Source organism: Rhamphochromis longiceps, linkage group LG12 (genome assembly GCF_057381845.1).
Source record: "Rhamphochromis longiceps isolate RC_006_pf linkage group LG12, R_longiceps_female_GT1.1, whole genome shotgun sequence".
NCBI lineage: Eukaryota > Metazoa > Chordata > Actinopteri > Cichliformes > Cichlidae > Rhamphochromis > Rhamphochromis longiceps.
In genome coordinates, this window is record NC_140568.1 from 19,640,836 (window position 1) to 19,656,154 (window position 15,319).

The 15,319-nt window shown below is 39.9% G+C and overlaps 1 protein-coding gene across 1 annotated transcript in view; it reads left to right on the top strand.

Moving 5' to 3' along the window:
- Positions 1 to 2,751, top strand: part of hmcn2 (hemicentin 2) — a 46,341-nt gene extending 43,590 nt beyond the window's left edge. Inside the window, exons 77-81 of the mRNA XM_085425098.1 lie at positions 360 to 488; positions 580 to 873; positions 969 to 1,088; positions 1,175 to 1,301; positions 1,426 to 2,751. Of these exons, the coding sequence (XP_085281224.1) occupies positions 360 to 488; positions 580 to 873; positions 969 to 1,088; positions 1,175 to 1,301; positions 1,426 to 1,804 (1,049 nt within the window). The 3' untranslated portion in view covers positions 1,805 to 2,751. The remainder of the gene's footprint in view (positions 1 to 359; positions 489 to 579; positions 874 to 968; positions 1,089 to 1,174; positions 1,302 to 1,425) is intronic.
- Positions 2,752 to 15,319: the final 12,568 nt, after the last annotated feature.

Below are 15,319 nucleotides of genomic sequence, written 5' to 3' on the forward strand. Positions count from 1 at the left end.
GTAGGCTAGAATCATGGCAGCAGTCAATGACGGTCCAGGCGTGGGATTTCTCTCGTGGAAATGTGCACATTATCTTTTCCTTTCTATTGGTAGGTGGCACAGTGCACTGTGGCAAGTAAGCAAGCTAGAAGACTGGCAAAGTTATGGAAGCAACACATTAACAAGAGAAGTCTGAGTAAAACCAAAGTTACTTTCCCTGGTAACTAGTTACTTTGAAAGTAACGAGTAACTTGAAGTAACTGAGTTACTTTTGAGAGAAGTAACTAGTAATGTAACTAAGTTACTATTTTAAAGTAACTTACCCAACACTGGATATGACTGTGTGAAAATCATCCTTTTTTGATCTGGACATTTTTCAGATATTGACGAATGCCAGGATGGAAGTCACATGTGTCGCTACACTCAGATCTGTCGAAACACAGTCGGAGGTTATGGATGCGTGTGTCCCAGAGGCTATCGATCTCAGGGAGTTGGGCTTCCATGTTTGGGTAATTATTACGTTTGTTTAACAAAAAAACCCTAAACATCACACCCAACGGAAGCACAAATCACTACTTAACTTTTGTTTTTCATTTCCAGACATCGATGAGTGTCTGCAAACGCCAAATCCCTGCGCCTATCAGTGCCGCAATGTGCCGGGCAGCTTCAGGTGTCTGTGCCCCCCTGGGACAGTGCTACTCGGCGATGGGCGCTCCTGCGCAGGGCTTGAGAGAGGGCACACCTTCACAAACGGAACCAGAGTCAGGGCGAGACTCGTCCCACAGCTGGTGTCATCCCTCGGCAGGCCAATCCTCTCCCGTTCCCATGGAGTATCTCGCATCACCAGGCAGAGCTGTCCTGTCGGGTACACCAACAGAGACGGCAAGTGTGTTGGTAAGTTGAAATCAAAAAGACTCCAAAAGATGTAAAATAACAAAGGATTCTTACAATATAAGCCCAAACAATGTTCTGTTGTTTTCCACTTACAGATGTGGACGAGTGCCTCCTCAAGAAACCGTGCCAACATGAATGCCGAAATACGATTGGTAGTTTCCAGTGCCTGTGTCCCCCTGGATACCAGCTGCTACCCAACGGCCGAAGCTGTAAAGGTAAATGTCTCCTTAAACTGTTTTAAAACTTCCACCTTCCCCTCAAATTATTACAGCTATATACTTATCCCCTCTCTTTCTCTTAGACATTGATGAGTGTGTAGAACAAGGCATCCAGTGTGGACGCAACCAGATGTGTTTTAACACCCGAGGAGGATACCAGTGTCTGGATACACCCTGCCCTGCATCCTACCAGAGTGGAAGAAGACCCGGGTAATTTGCAACATTAATAAGTGTTATACAGGGTTATTAATTAAGTTGTAGATACCACACAAATGCAAAATTATGTTCATTATATGAATTAATAATTATTTTTTTTTCCGGACGACTTTTAAAGGACCTGTTACAGGCCTTGCTTGCTGGATTGCGCCACCGGAGGCTCTCCTCTGCTCCTGCAGTACAAGCTGCTCACTCTTCCCTCCGGCATTCCAGCCAATCACAACGTGGTACGACTGTCAGCTTTCTCAGAGTCTGGCATCCTGCAGGAGCGCACATCCTTTACAATACTTGAGCAAGAACCGGAGGCAGGCGGGCTGGGGCAGGTGTTCGGTATCAGAGATGAGGCCGGCAGAGGGATCATCTACACCCTGCAGGTTCTGGACAGACCTGGACTAGTGAGGCTCAAAGTGCAGGCCACCACTATATCGCTGCAAGGCCGCATTACCTACCAGAGCATCTTTATCATCTACATTTCCATCTCACCCTACCCCTACTGATCGTCCATGCTGCTTTCCACATGACTCTGCCCCCCCAGGATGTTAGCAAGTGGATAATTATTGTGTATCTTGACTTGCGACTGAATCATAGCAGGAAAAGTCCTGTTCCAAATCTTGGCTTCTGTGGGATCTTTTGATCACAGAGCAGAACATCCTGTTCGGAAGACATCTGAAGTTCATTTCATTACCCTGCACCCTCTTTGTGGTTAAAAAATGCAGAGAGCATCTAATTCACATCTGAAAATTCAGAATGTATCAGGAACTTTTTTTTTAATGTTCTTCTATCAAACATTTTGTATGTTAGTTTAAAGTGTTGCATTTCTATTACTGGGAAAAATTCCTTTTCATATAAAAACATGTTTGCAGCATGGAAATACAAGCCTGCTGCTAAGCTACTATCACAGCTACGAAACTGTACAATGTTACCCCTATTATTTTAATTTATTTAAGGAATTTGAACACATCACTGGTTAATAAAACTTCCTGTCACAGAGAGTTTGACTTATTAAGGATCTACTGGCATTGTAATGGCACATTGTAACTAGCTAACAACAGTCTTTCATCTATCTTAATATTTTTGTACTCTTTTCTTACGTTTTGTTGTCACGTAAATTGTAAAGGTGCTATTCTGAATGTATTTTGGCGATACCATTACAAGCGATGTGATTGGTGCTGATTTTACAAAGGTAATATAGTTATTAACAAATAATGAAGCACAGTTGGACTGCACTTACATTTTCTCCAGCGTGGCGCTACAAACTAGCATGCTTTCACACCACTGTACAGAGCACTGTATTGAAAGTTATCGATGGTGTTCAGTAGTCAAATATGTGCCGCTGTTGTACAAATCTGAAAAGGAACATAACCTGAAAACCATAAAGTGCAGTTTAAGTACAGTATGTCCCTGTTGCTGTAAATGAATGTCAAATATCCACAGAAATAAAATGGACCACAATTTTGTTTTTGTCTATCTTACTGCCGTACCACCGTAGTTTTAATTATCTTCTGTTGAAGAAGAAAAACTCAAAAAACAAACTTTAACTTTGGGGACCATACTAAGAAAATCCTCCCTTTAATGGGGCAAGAAGAACTTTGAGTGTTTGAGCTTAATCTTGTTATATCATTATTCCTTTTTGGTGATCTCAGTCCAGACCTTTATTTAACCTGGATTTTTTACATCTAAAAAAAGCAGTTTTATATTTCAATCAGAAAGGGGTCAAATCTAACAGGATATACACAGGGATAACACATTAGAGTCCGACCAATACAAAATTAATCACAATTATTACATTGTTGCAAAACAATACTTCTGTACTCATAAGAGTGATCTCTTCCAGAATGACAACATCCCCATCTACAGGCCATGATGGGTCATGATTTAGATCATCAGCTTCACAGTGGCCAGATCTCAACCATCCCTTCAGTAGAGTCAATGCCAACACAGTAAAGCTGTTCTAACACCACGTGATAGCCCAACACCAAGAAACTTCCTGCTTTTTTTTTGTTTTGTTTTTTAATTTGCCCCCCATCTGCAACATAAAATTTGCTCTGGACAAAAATATGCTTTAAATCAAGAATCTTTTAGCGCTTTAATAAAAACCAGGAAGTCATATGAACCATAGATTCTTCACTTTGGAAAACAGGAAATCTCCAGTAAATAGCCGTTGCCTGAGGTAATACCTCAGCTGCTCTGTAGATGGAGCAGGATTTAGCCCGTTTTTAAAAAGATCCACTCGCGGGTGATCTCTAGAGTCCTCGCTGCTGGGTAACGGTGCTCTCTTAGCGTCATTAATCTCAGATGTTGAGCTGCTGGTCATAACTGACAAAACCCAAATCGCACTGGGCAGCTCGAACTTTACAGGAGAGATGTTTATATTAGCCCCCCCACATCGTACACGGTTTCTCCTGAAACCTATGATGTGCTCTTCTGGAATACAGAACCCAGTTCTTTGCTGTTCATTTCCCCGAAATGAGTAATAGAGAAGGTCAAGGAAAGCTGGCCTGCGCTGTACCGGGGAAGCGTGTTTGTTGATGCTTCAGTGCTGTGTGTGTGTGCAGTTGCCTCAGGTTGTTTTCTATGATGTGCTCATTAGCCGTGACTGCATGTTAGGAATAACTAGTGAATACAAAGCTGATGGCGTTTGTGAAGATTTAATATTTGTTGCAACATTTACAAGAGAATTGATCTGCTGAAATAATGTTGGAGCACTCTGTTAAAGCCAAAACCTGTCATGTAGCAATACTAACATTACTATTAGGTAAAAATGTTTCCTTTTTAAAATAAATGCAGGTCTGTGAATACTGTCCCATTATGTTCCATGCTGCTCGAGTTTCTAAACAAACACGCATTAAACTTAATTCTTTTTGACTATGGTGCATGCCAGGCTAATTAAAACCATCTGCGCTGCGTCTTTAATATTTCTGAAGCATGGGCAATAACTAAATCAGTGCTACCACTGGAATTTTTTAACAGATATGTGTAAATAGAACGAGCAGTGGTAGCAAATAATTAAAAATAGCATTAAAATGAGAAAAAATTACATTTCCTTCTCCCATTTCTTTCAGAGAAAAACAGCAGGACTGCACACAAACTTGGAAGCTTATCCTTCATTAAGTATCACTAATTCCCTGTAACACGTGTAAAAAAAAAAGCGCTGTAAGGCAGACTGAAGGCTGTTTTCCCTTTTCTATAAAACACAAAGTATTAGTGGGAATGAATGCTTACGTCTGAGCGATGGCTACCAGTACCATCTCCCCTACTGCTTTACACAGTCAGGATGTCAGGAGAAATGGGGACTTGCTGTGCTCCACTCGCTAATGAGCACAACACTGCTGCCTATTAGTAGGTATAAGCAATGAAGCTCGGAGCATAACCATAATTAACAAATTAAACCTGCAAACAAAAGAATTCTTCGAGTCAAACTCTTGTCAAACATTTCACTTTGTCCTAGATTCTGCTTCACGCACAAATCAGCCGCTGTTTAATCACTCAGAAAACTTTCACATCCTGAAAAATATTTAAAAAGACCAAAAAAAAAAAAAAAAAGTGCTGAAGTAGTCCATATTTTAAACAAAAATGACAGTGTGTGATATGAAGGGTTTAGCTCATGATGAACTCACAAAGAATTATTATTCAACTCTCAAGCTCTTGCAGAGCTTTTCTTTTGAGTCTTTAAGCTCTCTTTTCCAGATGCAGGCAGCTGGTTTTAGTCAAAAAAATCCAATGATAGATGTATTTCAAACTACCTGTTGAGCATCAGTATACTGAGAAAGTTAGCATCTGGTGAACACACTGGGATATTTAGTTGATAAAGAGATTTTCTCAGAAGTCAGTGGAATAAAAACGCAGTTAATAGGAGGATGAATGTCAGATATTAAAACCACTGACGTGAGAAATAAGGAGCATTGATCGTCTTGGGCAGTCTCTCTGGATTTCTTGTGGATGTTACTTATATGTGTACCACAAAAATAAACTCCTTTTCAAACTTTGCTATAAAACAAAGGAGGAATGGCTCCAGACACCACAGGACACAGGAGGTTCCTCATCAGTGCAACGGTGGTAAAAGAGCTGTTTTGTAGGGATGAGGGAGCGCTACACAATATTAGACAAGTGGTTTTAATATTTCACATTTCTCGCCATGTGTAGGGTGTGCGAGCAAGCACTGGTTTCATAATACATTTTTTTATAAGCTGATAATGTGTCAATGCTGTGTTTTTATATCTAGTTCAACTGTCCAGAAATGGCAACAGAAGAGTTAAGGCAATAATATGTTACCATTTTACCTCCAAATATTACACTCAAAGTACTTTTTATGGTACACTGACTGAGCCAGCTTTAGCTTCATGGACAATAAATTAGAGCTTCTCTGGCTAAGACTGAAAGCAGATAAGGAATTGTTGCTTTCTTCTGACCAAAACTTGGCTCAATAAAAACTTGCCAGATTCAGCTTTTCAACTTGGTCCTTCTTTTGTGAGCAGACTGAGACTCGGAAAAGTTTTACAAATGATATCAGGGAATAACAGAAGAGGCTGACCAGTATATGTCTCATATTGTTGAACTTGCTTAATGTTTGGCTTTGTCAGCAAAGTTAACGACTTGCAAAATTTTGTATTCAGATGATTTTCAGCTTTACTGTGTTCCCGATTCAAACCTAAATTTAATGCAATTCATGTAGCCTTGAATAGTCTAACATTCATAATTAAAGGTAGAGCGTGTAAAATCTCACCACCAGATGGCAGTAGATAACAGCTTGCAGTCAACTGAATTCTGTTTTCTTACCTGTGAGTTATCTCCTTTTCTTGTTTTTTTTTTTTTTTTTTTTCAGGTTACGCGTATGTGGCCGTTCCCTCGCCACAAACTCAATACGCACTTAGGTGGAACGGCCATGTCCATCTCGGCCACTGTGTTTAAGATGATGGGACAACATCTCGGTTTCCACAAATCTGTTCCTGTGTATTCTTGAAACCTTCCTGTCGTGTTCGGATTAAATCTGACTGATTTACAAATTAAAACACTCATAAATATTGTGTTTTACATCTGATTGCTTCAAGGCCTTATGACATCCTCCACACTATGAACTTGAACATATAAAAGTAACGAGCACCTCTTTCATTGAATTTTGAGTGCTTTAATCAACTTTGTTATATATGTGGTGTTCCCGGTCAAAAGTGTCCGCCATAGGAAATGAATGGGAATCCACCCCCCACCCCTTTCGGCCTCTGACCCCCTGAATGGCCCAGTGAATGACCAAATAAATAAAAGACCCACTGAACGACCTATTGAACTGAATTTGTTGGTGAAAAATGTTTGTTGTGTTAATTTAAGAGCTGTTAAAACTGACTGGTCCATTGTGACCGGAAACTCTAAAGTAAGGGGGATGGGGGTCCACAAAATTCTACATTTATACATTTTATCCTTGCACAATATTATTTTTTCTTTTCAATAACCTCAAAAACAGCGTAATATACCTTTAAAGTAACTTTGGATTGTTTAACATTGGTAATTGAAGGAAAAACTCAAGAATTTGCAAGAAAAGCATGTGTGTGTTGAAAGAGCCTGTACCCATTAAAGTTGGTACAAGAAGTTTTCCAGACGTTTTTTTTTTTTTTTTGCTTTTTTTCAATGACACCCTTTTATTTAACATCAGACACAACTGGAATCCAAACCAGTAAGGAATATGACTAATGTCCAACATTCATATGGTCACCAGCATCTGTGGAGAGACTGAGTAATACTATGAAATGGCGACTGAACTACTGGTAAAAGCGTAATGGAGGATGTCCATGAGCAAAAGTGTAGTCTGAGCCAATTCGCCAAACACTGAGTATTTCTTGCATATTCATCATTATTGTTAGACATCTTAAAATGTGAAGTTTAGAGCAGATTGTCTGGCACCGAATCAGTGCATGAAGTTGAAACAGAGGATGAGGGTCACCAAAGGCCCAACTAATGCAAATGTAATCATGCTGCACACTGCAGTAACTGCGTGAATATAAAGATGCTGGCAACATGCTTGAGAGCCATTAATGCATTTCGTTAGCACATACTTTGTCAGCATAGCACTCAAGTGTGGAGACCAATTTATAAAATTGAAATCTATTTTCCAGATGACATTTTAAGTTTCTTGCTCCATACAGCTGTGCTGCCAATAAATGTGATAATCAACATACATACGCAGTATAGTATTAACCATAACATTACCCTGTGCCCTCCTGGAAACCACTTGTGCACAGATGAAAAGCATGACATGGCAATATTTACTTGTTGCCATAGCAGCAGTTGAACATACATACATAAAAAAAGAAAATCTTTATGAAAGTAAGCCAGAGGAAAATAGGTAAGTGTGGAATAATGCAGACATGGTCCATAAATAATAATTTGGGTAATTTTGTATTTAAAAGGTTATTTATAATGCACGTGCACTCACACATTTTAGCTTAATTTTTGTGGTGCTAAGTGAACTTTCTCTCACTAAGGCGGTTGTGAAAAAGGATAAAATGTTTATTTATTTATTTATATGTTTATTTTTTGCATGGAAAAAAGGCTAACTATGATCAGAGGCTGATATCTCAGGCAGACGTGTCAGACATGTCTACAAGCTCACACCGACCTGCATTACAAATCTGCACCAGCGAAGCCCTCAAAGCCATCTCTCCTCTCGCCGGGGCAATAAAACACAAATGCTGTGTGGCATATTCGTTGACATCATTCTTTTCAACTAGCTTGACAATATTTCCTGCACACGTCAGTGAACAGCTTGCCAAGAACATTAGTAAGTTTTGAACTGGTCTTTACTTTTTACAGCGCTGTATAAGACATCACATGGCTCTCTGTAGAATAGCCAGTGAAATCATTACTGGGACACTCTTCCAGCCACCCGCAGTGCTCCTCCAACACATGCAACAGAGACATCAGCTTGTCTTGATCTAGGCTAACACCTTCATGTGTTCTAAGCATGTTGGCTGGAATCTAGCTGTTGGTTGACTGAATGTGTCTGGTAAAGATTTAATGCGAGCCAGACACTGACTTCATCCCCACAGAGTTCACCACAGTAGTTCCATCCATCCTGCTACCCAATCTGCCAGCCAAGCCCCGCTTCCTTCCATTACTCCACGGGACTGCAGATGGGAGCGGGAGTGGGGGGCGTTGTACCAAATCAAACATTTTTTTGCTACAGAAGGAAATAGGAATAAAGACCACCACATACACACTCTTACACAAAAGTCTCAAAGCTACTGTTTTGGGTTCGATTCGACATTTAATGTCATTCACATCAGTCCTGGCATTATAGCAGGACATCAGACGCCAGATTTTCTTCTTCCTCACATTCACATTTCTTCTTAGAAAAAAGACTTTCCAGGCTCAATTGAATAAAACTCTTATATAACCACTTGCATGAAGAGGTCCAAGCAAAATAAAGCAACGCAGCACACCACTAAGAGTAGTAACGTGCACGAACTGAATTTTGTTGTTTTAATTGCGCATAATTCAGTAACCGCTATAACTACATAATTATAGAGAATTACACAAAGACATTGAGACTTATAAAGCTGCTATAATCAATATAGTAATAAATGATGTAACTGCTGTAACTCACTGTGAGAAATCCAGTGATAATTATGAGCCCTCTGTGCTATTCTCTACAGCCTTTCAGCTCAGCTCTTCCAGCTCAACCGCACTACTCTCATTAATGCCACATTCAGCAACAGCAGGCAACAATAAGACTTTTTAACAACAGAACTCTTGTCATGATAAATCGAGTACTTAGATAGCCAGGTATGCCCCTCGATAGTGAGCAGAGAGAAAGGTCTCTGCTGTGTGTAGATATCTAGTTTAAAGCTCCAGATAAAAAGACTTTTATTTTACTTGCAACCCCCGCCAGTTTAAATAGTTGGCGGCACAAGCACTCTTTGCTCCCTCAGGATATTTTGTGTCTGCACCATTAGTGAGGTCAGACCCACAGTTGTTACCTAATCACTCTGCTTAGATCTACAGCCCTGACAGGATAGGTAATTGTCAATTTTGCTCCAGCAATGACTTTTAGACACACCCCATGCTGTGTAGGACTGATACTAAAGAAGTGCTTTACAGCCCCAAACCAGAGGCAGTAACGCTGAGATGAACCCACCCTCAGCCAAAGCCCTGCAACAACTCACATGCTACATTGCAAGTTTTAGTGTTTTGGTTACAGAAATATAGTTGCTTAGACGTGTGACTGCAAATCAAGATTTACTCCCTGAGTAAGACATAACACATACGTTTTGTTAATTTTACAAACTACATTCCATATTGCTATAATATATAAGATACTTTACCAATATGAGCATAGGTCAGTTCAATTCGGTTTTACTTACATTGCTCCAAATCACAACAACAGTTGCCTTGGTGACCTTTATATCATAAAGGCAAAGATGCTACAATATGAGAAAGAAGCCCCATCAATCAGACGACCTTCTGTGAGCAGGCGCTTGGAGACAGTGAGGAGGAAAAACTCCCTCGTTATCAACCAGATGCCTCTCTGCTCCACGCCCGTAATCACACACTTGTGAAATGACTTTTTAAAAGGTCACGCTGTTCATGTTAGGTGTTTTTGACATCTGGTCCCCAGTCTGTAGACACTTGGTGCTTTCCAATTTCAGAGTTGACTTTATTACACATATTCAGTGCAATCAACACCAGCAAGCTGCAGCTGGCAGAGTGCGACGCTCCATTCATTTCATCTACAGCCTGGAACGGGACGAAATGGAAATATCAGCATTATAAATAGCTTTGCAACAAAGAGGTTCAAGATAAGCCGAGAGTCTTCCGTTCAGCGTCTATGGGGAAAAAGTGGTTATGACTCTGAACAACCGGTTGCATAATGATTTGAAAAAGCTACTCTCATATTTTAGACGGTACCAACTTCTTTTAAATCATTTAGTTAAGTAAGAGCTGAACATGTGTCGCTGTGCTTTAAAAAGAACTAATGAAGTCTTTAAGGACTCTTCTTATGCAGCAACAGTTGCAGCCATAACTGGTCATTTCCTGCCTCTGATGAGAAGTCAGACACTACATAGACCATCAGCAAATCTGTGAAGAGAGCATAGGGTAAATTACGGGGTGACATCACTGGATACACCCCCCCATATAACTGCAAACAGAATTACCTCATAAGAAAAGAATGGGCCTTATATGGTTCCAATAAAGACACGCTATACCACATCTGAGAGTCAGTCAATGTTGTATATTTTCAAGAAGAAGTCTTGGAAAAAACCACGAAGACACTGTTTGTCTTGGCAGCCATTTAGTGCAACATTTACATTTTGTTGCTTTGGCTCTATTCGACAGTTTATGAGTTTCAAAGATGTATCGGAGCTTTTCCCGTCATGGGGCTGAGAGTTCTGGTGGCTGACTTCCAGAGAGACATGACCTCCAGTGGTGTGACCCCAGGAAATGGGGTGGCACTGGAGGGGCTGACAGCCATCCATCACAGACGGTGCCATGGGACCAGCCACGGTGTGCTCTCCGGCTTTCCTCTCAGCATTTCGTGCTTCTTGAAATCCAATACACATTTATATTTAGCTTGTCCTCTCCACATTTTACAACACGGACAGAGCCAACAAAGACTCATGGCTCTAGTATGAGACATAACCGTTCATGGGTGTTGTATGAAATCCTGTCCATGGCAACGAACTGCAACCGCTCTGCTGTTTCTTTGTTGTTGCAAATGACACGTAGCAGCGAGTGACCAGAGCGATAAACAACCAAAAAAGAATGACAAATGGAAGTTAGCTGTGGGCAATAAATCAGCACATTCGGGTAATTATGTTGCAATTTCTTAAAAAAAAAAGTTAGCAACCTAAAGCCTAAAATATTTCATCAACCTTCTCATATAGCACGGTTAGCACTTGTAAGCGCCACACACAATATCCCCTGAAAATGGAGAAACTCTTTGTGGCATATTTGACTAATCAGCTTAATTTTAATATTTGTTTTTGCCACATCTCACATCCCAAGTTTAGGAAATCACTTAACTATTCAAAGAATCGCAGTGTAAGTTTAGAGCTCTGCTCTACCTACAAATGAAGACAGAGGCCATAAGAAGCTGAAATCCTTTGACACGTGACGTCACGAGTTTAAGTGGAAGTGATCTTTGTTTCCATAACTCATTACTCCTCGCTTCAGAAATGCACTGAGGTAGAGGCACAACATTTTTCTAGGAGTATTTAGTAAATAAAGTCAAAACCGGTCAATGTCATTAGTGATCAGACTTTATCCAAATACTTGGTATAAACAGCTGACTTCTTTTAAAAACTTCTGGCCTGAGTGATTACAACAGTCCTCCTCTCCATAAACATGAAAACATACAACGACCGGAGACAACATCGTGTTCAGACTTTCAGACGTTGACAGTCAGGATGGAGCTTATCCGTTGCCACAGTAAATATAAACCAACGGCCGGTGATCACACGAGCTTTTATAGTAAACAGAGAGAGAAAAATCAAAGCTGAAGAGGCCAAAAAAAATGCCGAGCCTCGGTGAGATCCCACTTGGAGAGGAGTGGGGTTTTTGAGCAGCACCAACTGGATATTAAAACATTAGATAAAATGGGCATATAATTCTTCACAGTACGGTAAAATTCAATAAATCTGATGTTTTTGTCATAGTGCGTAACATAGGTGTTTTCAGTGTTATGTGGGTATGTCTTTTATTTTAGATATGAAAATGTGAAATTTAGCCTGTGTGGCTAAATCTGGCACATTTACATGATGCATTTAAGTACTTATGTGAATTAATATGCATTGCCCCCTTTGAATAAACAGCAGTACCTATACCAGACTGACTTATCAGAACTGAGCTGTTACAGCATGTACCGTTTGCCTCTTTGATCTCATCTGGTTAACAACACGAAGTATTAACACAGCTTTTCCTTATGCCTTGCCATCCTTTTTGCAAATTTGTTGCGCCGTTGAGTTTATGACAAACGATCCGACTTAAATTTAATGAAAAACAGCTACTCTGCGAACTGCCCACGGTTGGTGAAAACATCCCAGGCCAAACTACTGTAAAACCCACTCTCTGTGATATCAGCAGAAGCAGTCTGCACTTCTTCTGTGGACTTATTTTAAGACTCTAGAGATGCATGTTCTCTATTTTATTTATTACCGGGAATTAAACCAAATTGTTAACTGGGGAGGATTTATTTCTAGGTATATTATCACAAGGCTAAGCTGTTATATTTCACACACTACTATGAACCTAGTCAGTGTGTAAAATATGAAACAGAGCGATTTTAGCCAGTGCTTACAGTACCCTCACCTACAAGTCAGTGACTCAATTTTACAACCTCAATGAAGGCTTCCCCCAAGACAGGTCTTACATTCATTTGATACACACTGTGGGTGCTGACACAAGCACTGTTCTTTTACAAGCTCGATGTTAGCGCACTAGTAAAGTCGGGAGTCAAGAAATTTAAGCTTCTTAGCTTTGTTTCCAAAAAAGGAAAGTTGCAAGAGTTAGGCTCAAAACAAACAGGTCAAGTACTCTGACCTGACTTTTACTTTACTCTCTGGGACATTCCTCCAAAATTACCTCATAGGGGGGAAAGCAGGCCTGGAAAGCAATAAAACCAGTCTCAGTATAGATGGCTTTTCCATCAGCTCTCCAGGTTCATTGTTCGGGGCTAAAGTTCCAACCTGTAGCAAAGAGGTTGTAATGACTTAAACTGCTGAGGGATAAACTCCCACGTCTCAAACTGTTGCAACTTTATAGTAGCTAAAGTCTAAATTTACACCTGAGTTAGCTAAAAGTTTCATTTTGGTTTGCAGCGTTTTGCTGTACATGCACGGGGACAGGTCGGGTTTCAGATGTCCAAAGGCCACGTTTAAGCCAAGGTTCTTCAACTACAGGAAAGAATTTAAAAACATGCAAACACTGCTTCCTGTAATTATTTAATTAAACTAGAACATAGGACATGGAGAATATACAGTACAGGGCAAAGGTTTTAGGCACTTTAGACGTTTAGATTATTATCCTTACAATACAGTCAGGAAGTAGATGATTATTGGTCCAAAATTCTTTCTACAGCATGACCAGCATGCCAGACTCTGGCATTTCAGCATGGCTGAGCTGCTGCTGAGGGAGAAGCTGCTGTCTTTACTCTCAGTAGTGTCTCTGGAGGTTCCATAACAAGGACATCTTTACTTTGCTGTTATGCAATGGCAAATAGCTTGTGGAAGAAAAAAAAAGACAATCCAGCTAGCTTTATCCCAAATTGCTCAGAAATTGGGAAACAGGTACAGTGACTTGCGCAAACATGTGCAAACACACATAGAAATACGGTATATAAGGGGAAAAAAAGTTTTGAACAATTCTAACAAGCCTGAAAGTCAGTATTTGGCATGACCACCTTTATTTTTCAACACAGCCTGAACTCTGCCATGCTTTCTTCTTATTTCTTTAAGCAGTCTTCGGTCATAGTTCTCCAGACATCTTGAAATATATTCAAGGCACTTCTTTGGATGTTCCTGCCTTTCGTTCTGTTCTCTGTCAAGATGATCCCACACTGCTCCAATAATCTTGATCCATGACTGATCCATGATCCATGACTGATAGTGTTCAATTGCGTTTTTGCTGTCCACGTGTGCTTTTACTGCATTGGCCATATGTTTGGGATCATTGTCATGCTGAAAGAAGAAGCTGTTGCCAATCAGATGCTTTCTAGATTGTCTTGCTCGGTGGATGAAAATCTGACCATGCTTTTCTGCTTTCATAATTTCAACCATTTTTTAACCACCGGCTCCTAACCTCCTTGATACTTGTGTTCAAAACAGTCTAGTCATTCACTCTAGTTCTTGTGTAATTTGGTATACCTCAGTCTTTTCTCCCTGTTTCCCATCCTTTAGGTTTCCTGACAGCCACTCTTCCACTGAGGTCACTTCATGTATCAGCTGAAGGGCCAAATACATCGCTCATTATTTATTTTTGGAAGCCTGATGCTCAGTCTTTTGGCCTTCACTTATCCAGTTGCTGAGTTATGTCTAGTTTTAATAGATTCTTGGGAATCAAAACAAAAGTATCCATAACTTGAAATTTGGAGTTATTACCGGATTATTATTATTATTATTATTACCCGGAAGGATATGGAGCAGAGGAATGTGCACTCAAAACCAGATCGTGAGCTACCAATGTATAGCAACAAATTGGCGCTTTCGAGAGTATGTTTGCTGATAGTAACGCCATGTGATTCAGCTAATAACACAAGGATTTCATCATTTGTGAAGCCACGCTGAAAATACTCAGCAATTTGTGCATTCATGACTGACTGCAATACTGGTAGCTTAGCTGTAGCATTTGTAGCTGAGGGCTTCAGCTTCCGAGTAACAAGAAATTACGTCATTCACGAAGTCATTGGCAGCGCTAACTTGAAATTTCGAGTTACTTTTCTCAAAAATTTGAGTTAATAAGTCAAAATTTTGACTTACTTTTGCTTAGTTATGGATATATTTTTTGTGGTAGAAATGGTCTTCCATACAATTCTCAAAGATTTAACCAAAGAGATGATAAAAAATTATTTCTTTTGATGACAGGCTGCTTGTAACAAATTGCTTAAAGATGCAATTTTAGATTGTTTCATTGGTAATTTGCCTGTTGTGTGTAGACACCACAGTGGTTCATCCCTTAACTTAGGTGACTTTTTTTATGCTTAAATGACTGTAAAGTGGCTTAACACAAAAATCTTGACAATTTGTTTTGAAAATGGTCAAGTACAAAGTCTAGACTGAAAACGAATGCGAAAGCAGCCAATGTACAAAAAAGAAGAAGACCATCAGAAATCCTGGAGAACTATTGCTCAACTATTGTTTTCCACTTTAAGAATTACAAGAAGCTAAACAGAAAGAAAGGGTGGCTCAAGACTTGTGCACAGTACTCTTAGTCTCTCTCTCTTTCAGAGAAGAATAAGGAAAGCAAACAATAAGAAAATCTACAATATCAGGAAATATCAAAGAATTATTTAGCTGAATGAGCAGACAGCT